The 16619-nt window shown below is 38.7% G+C and overlaps 1 protein-coding gene across 4 annotated transcripts in view; it reads left to right on the forward strand.

Moving 5' to 3' along the window:
* The window catches only part of CLCN3 (chloride voltage-gated channel 3), a 127957-nt gene extending 112226 nt beyond the window's left edge, over positions 1–15731 (forward strand). For 2 of the 4 annotated variants that reach the window (XM_048847682.2, XM_048847683.2), the window contains 4 exons: positions 3224–3622; positions 7433–7649; positions 10736–10811; positions 12537–15731. In XM_048847682.2, the coding sequence (XP_048703639.1) occupies positions 3224–3622; positions 7433–7649; positions 10736–10811; positions 12537–12695 (851 nt within the window). In that variant the 3' untranslated portion in view covers positions 12696–15731. The remainder of the gene's footprint in view (positions 1–3223; positions 3623–7432; positions 7650–10735; positions 10812–12536) is intronic. The other 2 variants (XM_048847685.2, XM_048847686.2) reach the window with 1 other exon arrangement.
* The last annotated feature ends 888 nt before the right edge of the window (positions 15732–16619 follow it).

Raw genomic sequence — 16619 nt, forward strand, 5'->3', positions numbered from 1 at the left:
GGTATCCGTAGGGGACCAGCTCTGGCCCTCTCTGGAGTGGCACACATATAGGCTGGTATAAGGGGTGCTGCCAGCTTCCCCCTTCCCTCAGTTTCTTCTTACCACCGGTGATGGTGCTGGAACACCACCTTGCTTCGGCAAGCATTCTCTACCCAGTGTTTTGGGTTTTTTTCTTATTGCTCATTGTGTAAGTAATTCTTAGATTTCATTGTTCTCTTAATAGTTAGCTTAATAGTACTGTAGAAAAGTTAGATAGTCCCCTCAGGGATTTAGCCAGGGGTGGGGCATGCCCCGGTCCCTGGGCTTCAAGCCTTGTGATCACTGCAAAAAGCCTATACCTGTCAGCGACCCTCATCAAAGCTGTTGAAGTGTTTTAGGGAAACCTGCGTTAGCAATAAGTGTCACATCTGCAAAAGCTTCAAGCCACGAACTAAAAAGGAGAGGGACGTAAGACTCATGGAGTCGGCCCTCACGCCGCCCTCCGAGCCACTGAGATCAGACTCTGCACCCAGCACCGTGGCATTGGTGCAAAGTGCACCACCAGCACTGGCCCCCGACACCTGTCCCTGTCCCCAGTATCTGCTAAAAAGCAGAGAAAGCACACCAGGAGAGGGTGCTCCCCAAATCATCAGGTTTCTTAAGGGCCTGGAAAGGGAAAGTCAGGAGAGGAGCATAGGCCCATGCGGGGCAGCACGTCTCCAGAGATCAGCTAGGCACCTGCATTGCTGGCTAGGCTATCCAGCAATCTTAGGGACCCACCAACCACCCGGGTAGTGACAGAGGTGCCCGGCATCTGGAGGCTCTACAGGGACAAGGAGGATCTCCTTCACCCAGTCTTCTCTGCAGTCCATTCTGGACTACCTGCTTCACTTAAAACATCAAGGCCTTGCCTTCTCCTCAATCAAGGTGCACCTGGCAGCCATTATGGCCTTCCATCCCTGCGTCCAGGGCAGGTCGGTATTCTCACATGAAATAACTATCAGGTTTCTTAAGGGTCTTGAAAGACTTTTTCCACCGGTCCAGGACCCAGTGCCCCAATGATATCTCAACTTAGTCCTCTCAAGGCCCACTGGACCTCCCTTTGAGCCTCTAGCCTCCTGTTCTCTTTTGCATCTGCTGTGGAAGGTTGCTTTCCTTGTGGCTATCACTTCAGCAAGGCAAGTCTCAGAGATTAAAGCCCTTACTGAACCTGAATCATGACCCTGTTGATTGTGCATTGTGTGAAAAAGCATTTGCAGCTGCCTATTAATTTCATTGGGTGACCCCTGGTTCCTGTGGTGTTTGAAGGGGTAAATAACGCTCCGTATTCACTTTCTCTGCACCATTCATGATTTTACAGACCTCGGTCATATCTTCCCTTAGTCGTCTCTTTTCTGAACTGAACAGTCCCAGTTCTAGTAATCTCTATTCATATGGAAGCTGTTTCATACCCCTGTTTTTGTTGCCATTGTCTTTACCTTTTTCAATTCTAATGTATCTTTTTTTGAAATGGAGTGACCATAATTGCAAGCAGTATTCAAGGTGTGGCCATACCGTGGATTTATATAGTGGCACTATAATATTTTCTATCTTATTATCAATCCCTAACATTCTGTTCACTTTTTTTGACTGCCTTTGCACACTGAGTGGATGTTTTCAGAGAACTATCCACAGTGACTCCAAGATCTCTTTCTTGAGTGGCAACAGCTTTCACTTCATCATGTTGTATGTATAATTGGAATTATGCTTTCCCACAGGCATTACTTGGCATTTATCGACATGGAATTTCATCTGGAATTTTGTTACTCAGTTTTGTGAGATCCCTTTGTAACTCTATGCAGTCTGATTTGGACTTAAATGCAAAGTTTAAATCGCTTTCAATATATAAAGTATATGCTATGAAATATAAGACTTTAATTACTGCAGTCCACTTTTTGGGGGGGGCATTGAGATGTTACTGAGCCCATAGTCAGAATGGAAAGCTTCTTTGAAACATATGATATGTAATTTTCCCCATAGTTAAGGGTTTGTAAAGTAAGAGGTGTTGGAATTATTTAGAAGTATTTGATTTGTACCTGCTGCTGTTTCCGTACGTGTTGCTAAAATGTTTTCTTGAGAATACATAATAATGTAGGCAAAGAGTTTCAAGAGGGTCTAGTGATTTGAAGGGTCCAACTTGAGATGCTATTAAGGAGCTCATTTTCAGAAAATGCTGATCAACCACCTTCTGAAAATAAGGCCCTTTGATGGTACCTCGAATTGGGCACCCAAAATAAGTACACACTTTGAACAAATTGGCTTTAATTAAACTTTTGAAAAGCCATTTGTACAGTTTCTTTAAAAAAAACAAACAAAAAATACCAGTAAATAATGGGATGAGCAGGGTGGGACAAAACTGACAGGCTGACAACAACCTCATCATAATCTTATTTTAAAAAATCCAAAATTTAATTTGACCCTCTTTACTTGTATCTGTAGAAAGAATCTGATATAATTCCAGTTCTTTCTGAATATGTTCTATCAAATGAAGATATATTAGCTACCACAAGGTTGCAGAAGCAAAAATCTTATCAGTTAATTTTTAGGTGGAAGGGAATATTTCAGATGTTCTCATAAACTTATACACTGTTGATGCTGTTATCCAGCAGGACCCTCATGATTTACAAGAGAGGAAAAATTGGTATTTACTGCATCTTTTCCAGTTGTTCAGAGAGGAGGTAATTTTAGTCAGTTCAGGGCTCTCTCTAGAGTTTTCATTTGGAAAAAAAAAATTCAGTTAGTAATCCCTTTAAATGTGTAGCTCTTATATTGCTTCCCAGGGGTTGCCTTTACAAACAGTTTTAGTGTTTTTGCCAAATGTTGAACTTTGTGGGTTTCCTTAACCTTCTCCTTAATTATTTTCTTTAAAAATCTCAGTAAAGTGTCTTGGCAAAAATAAATCCACCATTATAAGGATTATTTTAAGGTATTGGGTTATTAGTTAATTTATGTGACAAAATCAGGCATGTGTTTTCTCTCTTAGGACAATATATATTCAGTTTTTCAGGGGTCTCTCAAATGTCCTCAGTTACTTCTAGAGATTTAGCATGCATTGATCGCTATGCCTAGTGCTATTCACAGACTAATCATTTGTTGATGTCTTTATTGACAGGTTGGTACTTGGCAGTTGACAGGAGATCAGGAAATTCCTTAGCTGGGATATTCTCTCATACTAACATGCTGATAGGCTTATTTTTTCTTGCAGGTGGTGTGACAAGGATGACGGTCTCCCTAGTGGTCATTGTATTTGAGCTCACAGGTGGGCTGGAGTACATTGTACCTCTCATGGCTGCAGTAATGACCAGTAAGTGGGTGGGTGATGCCTTTGGTAGGGAAGGCATCTATGAAGCGCATATCCGGCTGAATGGCTATCCTTTCTTGGATGCTAAAGAAGAATTCACTCACACAACACTGGCTGCTGACGTTATGAGACCTCGAAGAAGTGATCCACCCTTGGCAGTGCTGACACAAGATAACATGACGGTGGAAGATATAGAAAACCTGATCAATGAAACCAGCTATAATGGTTTCCCTGTTATAATGTCAAAAGAGTCTCAGAGACTAGTGGGATTTGCTTTAAGGAGAGACTTAACCATTGCAATAGGTAATTATTTTACAATTCTGTATTTTACAAATCATATGTTCTCACTCAAGTGCATTAATACTTTAAAACAGAATTTAGTATGTATGTCTTAATTTTGTACCTGAATGTTTCATGTGTTTTATAGTCCAGATATGTAGCATAGGCTGTTTATTCCTCTCCCATTACCTTGATCAGGATGCTTAGAACTTCTTTTTACAGTGGTGTCTTGCAATAATAGGTTCTGAAACATGGCACACTTCCATAAAAACCATGGGAGTTGCCACACTGGGACAGACCAGTAAACCATCTAGTACAATACTCTATCTTCAGCAGTGGCCAGTGCTGGATGCTTCAGAAGAAATTATGAAACAGTGGACCCAATTGTGCAATATAGTACCATGGATGGAAGAAAGATGTCATTCATTGCCAATCCCATAGTTTTTGTGGCTTTGTGCCAATACTGCCTCATCTGAGATGAAACTGTTATAACTTGTGTCTTCAGTTCCCCCTGTAACAGGGGCTTGGGTGGCTGGGGGACCTAGTGGTGAGATAGCCTGGCTCTCAGCCCTCTGCTGGCTGAATGGCCTCAGTCTTTAAGGCTGGGGTGTGGGGCAGGGAACCTTCTCCCACCGCCACCCCAGGTCCCAGCCCAGGGAGGGCCCTGTGTATTTCAGCCCTTGAACAGCAGGGTTGGAGTCCCTCCTGGAAGGGAGTCAGAATCCTCTCCCCTGGGCTACTTCCTACAAGTCTGTTCAGTTTGGGGTGTGGCCTCTCTAGTCTGTCTACTGGGCGGCTTGCATCTCCCAGGATTCCCTCTGGGGTTCGGATGGTACCTTGCTGTGGTCCCAGGCTCCTTTGGTGGAGCAGCCGCAAGGTAGTGAGGGCGAGCCCCACAATTATCTCTGAGGTTCACTCAGGCAGTTACTTCCCGTACTGGGGATTCCTCTGCAGTCTCCCTTGGCCAGGAAACCAGTGCTCCATCCCTTCAGGCAGGGAGATAGCTAGCTCCTGCCACTTCACCAGTCAGCCCCCAACTGAGCCAGGCTTCTTTCTTTTATCCCCTCAGGCCTGGCATTGGCCGCAGGTATAGTGGGGCGGGGCTAACTGGGTCCAAAGGCTTTCTTGAACCCCTGCTGTGCCGGCTGGCAGTTTCTCTGCTTCATCACGGCCTCATTATTATCACTTTCATACTGCAGAGTTCTCAGGGAAATATTGCCTGAGTCACCCCTCTGTGGCCACCTGAATCTGACTTCAAACTTTAATATAAAATGTTATACATTGCTATAAACCCTTGGGCTGTTTTATGAATTTTGAGTCAAAAGTTACAAAGGTTAGACCAGTTTTGGCATTACAGCCATGTCAAACAGGTGGTTTTCTTACAATAAACTGTAAGAAACTGTGTACTGTTAGTAAATGTCTAATACTGTAATTGATTTTTCTAGTCCGTTTCATGTCAGAACACCACAGTCTGCTTGAACCCTCTTAAATACGGTGATTTAATGTGTTGTATTTTGGAATGTACATGCCATAAATTGGAACATAGCAAAATTATTCATTTAAAGAGACACAACACTTACGCCGGAAAATGTTGTACCTATTATTATTATTTTATTATAGTCAACGCCTAATATTCCCTATAACTGAAAGACTAGAGGAAAATAAGTTATTTTAAAACCATTTTTTCAACTTGTTCACTTTAAGTGAAATTCACCTGTGCAGGGGGCAGAATACAAATTCTATATATAATATACATGATTCTTATCAAGATGCTGGTAATCTAGGACTAGGTACCTCAAAATGTAAATGAAAGTCAAAATAGTTTAATTTCAAACTATGTTGTCTTTCATTTTCGTTTGGAGTACCTAATACTAGATTACGGGCAAAGAGATTTATCTTTATAAGAATCTTTTTTTCAGGCAAGATTCATTTTACCACCTAAATTACACAGTGGAAATTAATCATCCTTAAATTTGTATATCAAAAGAACCACTCTGGGAAATGATGGGAGTAAGGAAGCTTATGTCCAAAAATGAGGGAAGACTGAAAATGGAAGATCTGGCACAAATAAGCAAATTACAGAGATTCATAGAAACAAATAGAGAACATTTGATCAGTTTTAACGTGTAAATTTAGTGCCCTCGTTGCCAAGATGGAGTCTGCTCTGCAGGCAGCTCTGGCTAAGAGAAGGCACATGCAGGAATGCAGGGAAAGTACCTTCCACCCTAGGGGCACCTGTTCCATACCCCCCAGAGTGAGCACACATACACCGGAAGAGTACAATGAATATAGGAAAGGGAAATATTTATTTACAGAGGGATGAAAGGAGAAAAACAGGGGGAAATGTAAAGGGAGCCATAAAACAGGGTTGCATTCAACTCAAGGCCCCACAGGCCCAGTGGCACCACAGTCTGAAAGGGCAGACACCGAGTTCAGGAATCCTTGGCAAAGTTCCAGTCCCATGGTGAGTCTTGGGTGCTCCTGGTTGTCTTTGGCACCAGTAAACTTCCCCCAACAAACCCCTCCAGTGCCCTCTTCTGCCACTCTCTGAAAACCCACACAGCAACAACCTCCCTGCTTAACTAGCTAACAGCCTTCCTCCATTCCAAGTTCAAAGTCACAAGCCCCAGTATTCACAGCCCCATGCAGTTCTGGGCAGCTGTGATACTGGGTTCAGCCCCGATCAGCTGCTCTGTCCCTATCAGGCTTCGGAAGGTTCTTGGCTGCTTCCCTCTGCGAGGGCCTGCTTGCTGCAGCCCTTCTGTCTGAAGCGCCAGACACACACACCCTGTTGCTCTGCCCCCGCCTCCCACCAATAGCACTTCCTCCCTCTGGAAAAATATTTAAAGGGGACATGCTCTCTAAAGCCCCAAAGGGGTTACACCTGTTATACCCAACATTACATGACAAACCTTGGCAGTGTTACCTCGAGTGCAGTTTCTTCAGTGCAGTGGTCAGATGTGCTTCTTCCATATCAGATCTTCTCCTCCTCCCTTTTATTTTAAATGAAAGTTATTTATTGTACTGAGGGAAATCCCACACAATGTATACGGCAGCCACTATTTAAAAAAAAAAAACACAAAAAAAATATTCCCATGGTATGGCACAAATATATCAGTGTAGTAAACAAGCAGTAGGAAATAACATAGTCATATTTGTGTACTTTTTTTTAATGGCACTTAGTGTATATTAAGTCCCCTTAGGCTTCCAAAAGCTATCTCAGGGAGTGACAGGCAAGGAAGATGTTCTAAACTTTTGATGTGCCCTCGCTACTCCAGATTTGAAGCTCAGTTGATGTTGTTTTGTGACTTTCCATATGAATAGTTGGTTCCTTGAAATACTGAAATGAACTTTCCTCATGTGTCATATTCAATCTCCATGGCACCCTCATAGGAATGTGCTTTGGCTTCAGCAGCGGAAGGGTGTGGTAACAATAGGACAATCAATGTGAGTGCACCCTATTGAGACAGTGCTCCCACTCTTATGAAACCCATCTGTTTCTGTGCACTACACAGATAGTGGCTGTCTACTGCCTACAACATTATTAAATAGCATGTATATTGCCCAAATGGTGGTAAAGATTTGTTCCACTGCATGCCAGCATGCATATTTGAGATATTCACTATATTATTAAAGGCAGAGTATGATTGAAAGTTGTATAGTCTGATGTCTCTTCTGCTGGTCTCTGTGAAGTGCATGTATTGGAGAGAAAAGAGCTGATTGTGAAAACAAAACTTCAGAATAGTAAACAGGATGAAATCTAGTTGGAGTCTGCCTTTAAATCCAAGAATGATTTCTTTCTCCCTGATTTTTTTTCCCCTCTTTTTATTATAGAAAGTGCTAGAAAGAAGCAGGAAGGTATTGTTGGCAGTTCCAGAGTCTGTTTTGCCCAGCATACTCCATCACTTCCAGCAGAAAGTCCTCGGCCTTTGAAACTTAGAAGCATTCTTGATATGAGCCCTTTCACCGTGACAGATCACACACCAATGGAGATAGTGGTGGATATTTTCCGCAAGCTGGGTCTGAGGCAATGCCTTGTAACACACAATGGGTGAGTACAGTACGTGCGGCCAGTCAAAATTGGGCTGTGGTGAGCAAAATCATAGTTTTAAAAAATAAAAAAATCGAACTGTTTTATTTTACCTTTATACAACCTTATTTTTCTATTTTGAAGTAACAGGTATAAAATGCATGATAATGGGATGTTTTCTTTTATTCCCACTGGTTTCCTCATGGGGCAGGGGGTGGGAATACCTAATTTACTACACTGAAAGCTTGTAATGAGCTACAGCATCTTCCTCTTTTTACTGTGAACCAATAAGTAAAAAGTAATTCTCCATTTCCATCCATGTAAAAATATCTATATTCTGTTCCATAAACACTATAAATCCAAATCCAGTGTGTTTTGTTTAAAGAAAATACAAAATGGTTATAGGATATTTTTTCAGATTTTAAGGCGAAAAAGGAAGTATTATGATGATCTAGTCTGACTTCCTGCATAACACAGGCCTTGGAATATTTCCCAGGACCAGGGCTTCCGTGGGATTAGAACTGATCCCTCTGGCGCTGCAAATAAAGGCAATGCCCATAAGCCACCGAGGGTCTGAGCTCTGTCACCTTCATTACAGGTTTTTCTCCTCTCCACGCCCCAAGCCTATGTCTACGCTGCAATTAGACAGGCCAGCTGACTCAGGATAAGGGGCTGTTTAATTGCAGTGTAGACATTCACGCTTGGGCTGCAACACAAGCTCTGGGACCCTCCCGTCTCGCAGGGTCCTGCACTCCATCCAGAGCCCCAGTGTCTACATTGCAATTAGATAGCCACTTAACCCAAGCCCCAGTCATCTGGCATGGGCCAGCCATGGATTTTTAATTACAGTGTTGACATACCAGGCATTAATAGACACATTTTTTAAATAGTCTCTCAGTCAGTGCCCCCAGTTCTGCACACGCAGTTAATTCAGTTGCAGTGCAAGAGGCAGAATTTGTCTAGAACAATTCAGTCTTCTGTGAGGCACAATAGGAGGCCCAGATTTTCAGTTTTGTATTTTTGTGTTCACACTGTGCTCAGTGCTTCAGCTGTCGATATGTCATCTGCAAATGCATGGAAAAAAAGGCTCTCAAACTCTTAAGAGAACATGTTTCAGCAGTGGAAATTAAAAGCCTGTGGTTTAAAATATCCTCAGAGTTTTGGTTCTGGCATATTAGGAGCCAGGTAGCTATTGCTTAGTTCTAAAAGTTCAAGCCAGAACCACTTTTGTTTTTTGATTTTCAAAACATACTTTAAAAATATAATTTTAAGAATGAGAGTGTATATATGAGTGGGACTATGAGGGCTTGTCATCCTATCATGATCTACCAGCTAAATAAATAATTAATAAACTCTGCCTTTTGCACTGTTTAAAGGCTTGTTATAATTGCCTACTTTCTAAAATAAACTTGCTCCTCTTTCTGAGGGACTGCTCATTTACTGAACACTTTGCTTTCACTTACCTTCTCTGTGAAATATATGAAATATAATTAAATGTAGCGATCTCATGCTTTCCCTTTAGTATACATTTACAAGATACCTAAGAAGTGGAGAGTATTCCTTAATAATTTCATGTTTAGCATGAATGACTATGGGAGGATAAACTAGAGAACTAAAATATTTGGATGGAGGGTTTGTTTATTTGTTTTGTTGTTGGCAAATGGACTGCTGCTATGAATTAAAGTATAACACATTTATTTTTAAATTGAGTTATTCAGATGATACCATCTTGGAAGCATGATTAAAATGCATTTGCTCCAAATTTGTTCTTTAACACATGCATGTACTGAAAGAATAGTGGGAACTTTCTGAAACTTAAATAGCTTCCTAAAAGCCTTTCTACTTCAGGGCAAGGGACTCATTCACTATCAATTTTAAGTCCGTGTATGTGTCTAATTACATTCCTGAAACCCAATTTGGGGAAAGAAATCTGCAATACTAAAATTTCTCTGAGGAATCTTTATGTTGCACTGTTCAGTACTATAAGTAGCTTCTACTGCAGCTTAGAGTTCAAATACAGGAACCTAATAATTGTTTTGGTATAGTTGTTAATTACAAAGAAAGGTTAACCATGCAAAATTAAAGTCAAACTCTATTATGAATTTTAAACAGTTACTTTCAGCATAAATTAGTGGAAAATATGGAATGCTTCATTAATCAGCTGCGTTGTAACAATAACCATTTTTGTTCTCCTGCTTCAGCTTGTAAACTTGTTACTTTGTGAGCTCAGTATTCACTACTGGTCAAATTTTAAACCTGGTTTGTGATGCCTCGGGTAATGGGAGTAGCAAACTGCCAGGTAGAAAGAAAGGGCTAATGTACTCTAAATTATGGCAAAACTGATAACAGAATCTGTAAATCAAATATGGTCTCAAAAGGCAACCTCCCATTTTATTAAAGCTAGTTTGCGCAACAATAACATGTTACAGTTTGGACTAGGAAGTTTGCATTAATTGATAGTTGTGATAGTAAATTAAGGCCTATTGGGAAGTACATAGAGAGTAGGTTTAACTCGTTGATTTACGCTAATGTATTGATTTAGTGGAGCTACTCCTGATTAAAAATTGATGTGAGTGGAGAATTAGGCACACTATGCCTGGGCTGCAGCTCAGAATTATTTTATTGTATTGGGTAGCTTAAACACACTCTTTCTTTGACTTTCTAAAATCCAGAGTTTGATTTTAGTCTTGGTCATCTACTGTGGCGGGCTAAAATTTTAGCTCCCAATGTTTATACAAGCTTAGAAGTAACTGCTGACAGAAGGAAGTTAAATTAAATTTCAGTTCCAATATTTTTTATAATTTTTAGATATATGGATATTCAGGCAGATGAATGTGATAATGGTAAACTTACATCCATCCATTTTCAATATTTGAATATATTACTCTAAGCTGAAAGATGCATTTTTGTGCCATGTAGAAAACGAGCTAACAATTTCTGTGAAAGGATACTGATTCTCAAATCACTCTTCATTTAACTACTTCATTATTAGCATTCTTACAGTCCATGTTTTTTCATTTTACTCGACTCTAAACCTTTCTCATTATGATTGGAAGTTTTTTTTCATTTGATTCACACAGTTATTAGCATAACATGATCTGTTTCAGGATTGTCTTGGGGATCATCACAAAGAAGAACATATTAGAGCATCTCGAGCAACTAAAGCAGCACGTCGAACCCTTGGTGATTAGATATATCAGATCTCCTAATTAGACATGTTAGAAGTCAGGAAGCATGAAACTTGTGATCTGTTCAGTGTTCTCTTACAATGACATCAGCTGAACAACAAAAATCTTCCTGTGCAATAAATACAATAATTTGTATTAAGGAGATTTTAATGTAGAACATTTGTAAAAACTAAGCTGTTAATACAGACATACTGCTACACCAGCTAAAAATTTGCTGTTAATCACAACATTAAAAGAAAGTTATAGAGATCAAATATCAGAAACTTTATTTGATGTTCTTGAAAGGATGGCAAGTGATTATATTATGCCAGATGGGAAAAGGCTGAGCTCAGAAACTCTTTCCTTTTCCTTTTTGTTAATGCATATTAAGATGCTTCTGTATTAAAAACTAAAATATTCCTTGGTCAGATCTTGGCAGCTTTAAATAGTTGATCAAGCCAAAAAAAAATCTCAGTTTAGTTTTCTGACAACCAAACCAGAAAATAATTTGTACTTAGTGCAGCATTAGACCTTCCTCTGCTATGCCCCATGTGTCTGCATGCTTCTAAAGAGCAGTCATTTATTTTTGTTATGCACTGTATGTCTTGCTGTTGTTATCTATAGCAATCAGTGTCTCTTCATAAGATGTCTAGTTATGTCCTAAGCCGCTGAATGGCTTGTTAACATTTTTACTAGTGGCTTCCTAACCTAAATATAGTATTACACTAAGATGATGTGATCTAACGTTAGTTATAATTTAGAAATTCTCTTAATTTGGATGTTAGTTGCTCTGCAGTTGTTGCATCTGTACTAAACCTGCCCTCCAAATGTAGCTGCTTATGTGCAAAACATGTTAATTGTTTTCACATTTTATTTTAATATTTCACAAGTATTTCATGCCTCCTTTAAAATAACAAAACAAAAAGTACTAACAGATTAACAAGATTAGCAGCTCATTCTTTCTGCTTTCTGCTTCTCCTGTGATATTATCCTTTAGGGAAGCCTCACTCTTTTTGAAATAACACACAGTTATATTTTTAATCGCTATTAAGAACTTTTCATAAGAGCACAACATTTAAATTTTAAAATTTGTACAGTTTTTTAAAATTAGTTTCTTTATTGGTTTACTTTTTAAGTTTTCTAAACTTGAAAACAGAACATCTATTGATTATTTTGCTTAAATTCTGCTCTCAACTGTTTGTGCTCTTATGAAGATACCAGACTAACCCAGTATGTTAGCCTGGAAAGATCCTCTAAATTTAATTTTTGAAAAAAGTTTGATTTGGTGTCAAGGTTTTTGGCAATCAAGCAATTTGTGACTTTTGGTGGCTAGTTTGGAGCATATATTCCTTTTGAAATGGGATCAATATCACTTCCTTCCTATTCATACCTCTTTCGTTCTTTGTTCTTTGTTACTTTTTTGTTGGCATATGTTAATCAAAATTTCATTTTGTAGAAACAAACAAAAATTAAATATAAATGGGCTTGGACTCTGCTTGCATTACTTGCATATCATGAAAAATGGATTACAGCTTAGTGACCATCCTATTTGGTGCTTCCACGCTGCTCTCTTTTAACAAAATGATGGTTACTTGATATTTTTATTCATAAAATGTTTTCATTTAAACAAGAAAATCAGGCTATTTGCTCTATTCCTGTCAACAAAAAGGACTTGGCTACAGATTTAGTTCATTTCTTTTCTCTTGTAGAGTAATAGCCATTTTCTATTTATCCTTTTCAGGCGCCTCCTTGGCATTATAACAAAAAAAGATATCCTCCGTCATATGGCCCAGACGGCAAACCAAGACCCCGCATCAATAATGTTCAACTGAAACCCATAGCTGAGGAGAGAGAGGAAACTGAAGAGGAGGTTCATTTGTTGACCAGTACAATGCTTTAGCCTGAAGGATTCTTCTGTGGTCGGGAATGAGAGCTGGATTTTTGCATAACAGTGCTGCTGGCATTCAAGAGTTGGTCTGGGGGAGCTTGGAGAGGAGGAAGAGTGATGTTCCTCACTGTAACATGGGGAGAGCGAACCTCTGCTATCCTGCACTGGATGCGTTCCATGATGACAGATCTGCCATGATAGTGCAGTACGAAAGCTGGGTCAGAAGACAGAATTCTCCAATCCCTAGCCTAGCATTGAAGAGATGCATTGTTAGTCCCTGTTTCCAGAGGGATCACTTGAATTGAGCCATCTTTTGAAGACTGCAAGGTCTTGCCCTTTTTACCATTGAAAACTGTTGTGTTAACTCATGAAATATATAGTTATTACACATCACCTTTCTACATTCCAGAAGAGCTTTTATTTCTCTCTCTCTCTCTCTCTCTCTCTCCTGAGCCGTAACAAAGCCTCTTTAAAATTGGTCTGCCCTTCTGAAGCAGTAGTTTCTCATATTGAGATGTACTGTGACTTACCAAGGTTTGATCACAAGAAGGGAGTTTTTGTGTGCCATTAAACGTGTAGTTTGTACATCATGAAATGCTTGGGGCAGTATGGATCTGCTTCAGCAAAAGCAGACTGAACAGGTAATACCTTGTATGAAGCATGTGTGAATTTTGCAGCTTTAAGTGCTGTGATTTCAGAAAAATTAAAAATAGATGAAACTTGAGTTTCAAGGAAAAGGTTTTGCTGCAGAATATATCAATAATGTGACCTGGTCTTATGCAATTTTTGTATTATTGAAAACACTGACATATACCAATGTTGTGCAGTATAAGGAAAAAGTACTGCTACGCTGATAACTAAGAACAGGAACAATTCTGTACCATGTGATCGTAATTGCATGCGGAAACACTGGACATATTTTTTACATTAAATTAGAATTAATCATCTCTAGTTTTCTTTTTCCATAAAAAGATGTTCTACTGCTGACACTGAGGAAAGAAATGTAATTCATAACTTGCACTAAATGTATATTTTTCCTTGAAATTTTACCATTCTTTATTTATATTTTTATGGATTAAAATATATTAAATACAAATCAGTTAATATCTTACATAACTAATTCTACCTTTCCATTGATTTTTATAGAGTAATTCAGAATCCTCTACACATAATGGAGGGTTGGGAAGAAGTTTACAACTTGATGAAGGGTTTAAAAAAAGTAATGATTTCTTTATAATCCAACATGCACATAATAGCATTTTCAAGCCTCACTTTCACTGCCATAATCTTGAGGTGTCCATTTGTTTATTATTACAAAACAGAATAAAACTACAAATACTCATTTTAAACCCTGCAGGGTTTTAGAAATAATAGAAATAATTAATTGTTAGACCTATTGTGACTGACTTTTGTTTTAAGAATCTTGAAATGTACTGGCTGAAACTTCGGGTGAAATGTAGCCTTTTAGAAAAGAAAACAAAAACTTACTTGAAATGTTGAATGGGTTTTAAACTCCAGCAGCAATGTACACTTTAGCAGGCTGACAGATTCAGAACATCTTTTTTTTTGTTGTTGTTTTCTTTTCAGAAAACTTATCTTAATTATTAGCTGAACATGTTCATCTATCAGGTTTAAAAAAAATACCACACACAAAGAAAAGGCAACATCCCAAGAAAGTATTGTCCCAAAAAGGAAAACTATAAAGTAGGGATGGGGCGGTTAAAATCTGGTGGGTAGATTAAATTCATGTCTTGGTATGTTCATTACACTTATAACTTGAAATTAGAGACAATGACCTGCTAATGTTAATATTCCCCTAAAACTACAAGATATAACAGGTTAAAAAAATTTCTATCAATCTTAGCTACTTTTAGCACTTCTTGTCTTGAGGGCACTGATTCAGAAAAGCACTAAATAAGTGCTTAATTTTAGCACGAAGCCTATAGGACTAGTAACATGCTTAAAAGTAATGCATATGTTTACATGCTTCTCTGAATCAGGACTGAATATAAAGCTAATGAATGTTTAAATTCTGCTGTCTCTGACCTCTGGTCCCAGTAGAAAACAGAATACTTTTCTGCAGTGCTTATTGTGCTCATTATGGTCAGCCCCTTTTAAAAAGTTGGTTTGGAACCAAGCTACTATTAAAACTGCAGTTTTGCAACTAACTTACTTTAATTTTATAATTGAAGCAAATATGTAATGGGGCCAATTATGCAGTATTGCAGCTGTTGAACCATTTACATGAGCCTGGGGCAGCGTACTAGTTTTCTCTGGCTAGTCCTGATATCAACTGATCTGAGTGCAGAATTTGGCTTCCCTGTGGGAGGCAGTTCAGAAGGTTGCCTGAGACACTGCCTTTCATCATCCAGCTAAAACTTGTTGGTCTTTCTTATAGCTGAAGGATATACAATGCTTTTATTAAAAAAAACAAACCAAACCCCAAAGTTTTCTAATCACTTTGAAACTCCACTCCGACCCCTGCTGCTATCTTTACGATAAGATGCACCAGTGTGTGTCTTGTGTAAATTCAGACCTAGTTCTACTTTCACACTGCATGAACTGAAACAATACAATTCATGCCCCTGCTGTGTCTTTTTGTTTTAACTGTAGATCCAAGTGCAACATTTATATTGTGCTGATCTCGTGCACCTCTGTTCACTGTTCTTACCTGCTATGCTTTCTTCATTGATATTTGACATTCTTATCGAGTCATCCTCCATTAGAAATTCTGATATTGACTAAGTGTGCCTGTGCTGTTCAACAAAACGGTTTGTTTTCTAATGTAAAATTTCCAGCGCCTTATGACGGTTACTAATTTGAGCAGATGGGGTGAGGGTGTCAGCATCTTTTTGTTTTTAAACTGTTCAGTTACTGGGTCATGAAGAATGCATAGTTTGTTAATCTGTGATGTTGCTTAGAGCTGTATTTAATATTGATCTTAATGTTTTTATTTATAATAGTGTGGTAGAGTTACATATCATTACAGTAAAAACTGATTACTGTGATGATTCAATCATAAACATATTAAAAATTTATGTATGACCATTTTTTGTTTGACTTTTAATTCATGTGCTATCAAATATTATTCACGTTGCTTTTCCCCTCTGAAATTCACGGGCCCATGTAGGGAGTCTACGTGTGCACCAAAGGAAAATTAGCAGCAAGCAATTTTACCTGTAGACAAGCATCAACTAATTTGTAAACAAAAAGGCCACAAAAATAAGATTTCAGCAGCACAGTTCATCTGAGCTTGTTGCAGCTTTGCAATTGCTTATGATTCAGCGAGCAAACAATTCAATACGAATGGATTTTCTTTGAAAATTTCCATTTTTAAAAAGTAATTTTTGCTTTTAAGTGGTGGAATGTTTTGGTTCCTGATTGTTGCTTTACAATGCAACCATCTAATTTTAACTGATAGCTTAAAGCCACAATTCTGTATTTAAATAACTGCAGTTTCAATACTTCACTTTTAAACCACATTAGTTACAGTATTCATCATGTGGCAGAAACTGGGGCATCTGCTATTCAGCCATGCTAACCAACTATTACTTTTCTTCAAATTTTAATTTATCAGTTCAACTTTATAGATGTTTCTTATTCCTCTTGGGAGCAAAGCTTTTGTCAATATACTTTATTGTAGAGCAAACATTTAGGGCTATTAATGAATTTTACCATAAAGAAAACAGGAAAATGTATATTAAGGCCCACTCCTGCAAAGACTTAAGCACATGCTTAATTTTACACACAGTGTAGTCCCACTGAACAGCATGTAAAGTTAAGCATCTGAGTAAATCTCTTTCAGAATTGGAGCCTGAAATGTACCTTTCTGAAAAGTCAGTCAAAGTCTTCCTGTCTTACATCTACTGTGTGTGCACAAAATGAACAATTCTGACCCCTTGCAGAAGCCCTGAACATTTACATACACATGAATAT

This window comes from Caretta caretta, chromosome 4 (assembly GCF_965140235.1).
Source record: "Caretta caretta isolate rCarCar2 chromosome 4, rCarCar1.hap1, whole genome shotgun sequence".
Classification (NCBI taxonomy): Eukaryota; Metazoa; Chordata; order Testudines; family Cheloniidae; genus Caretta; species Caretta caretta.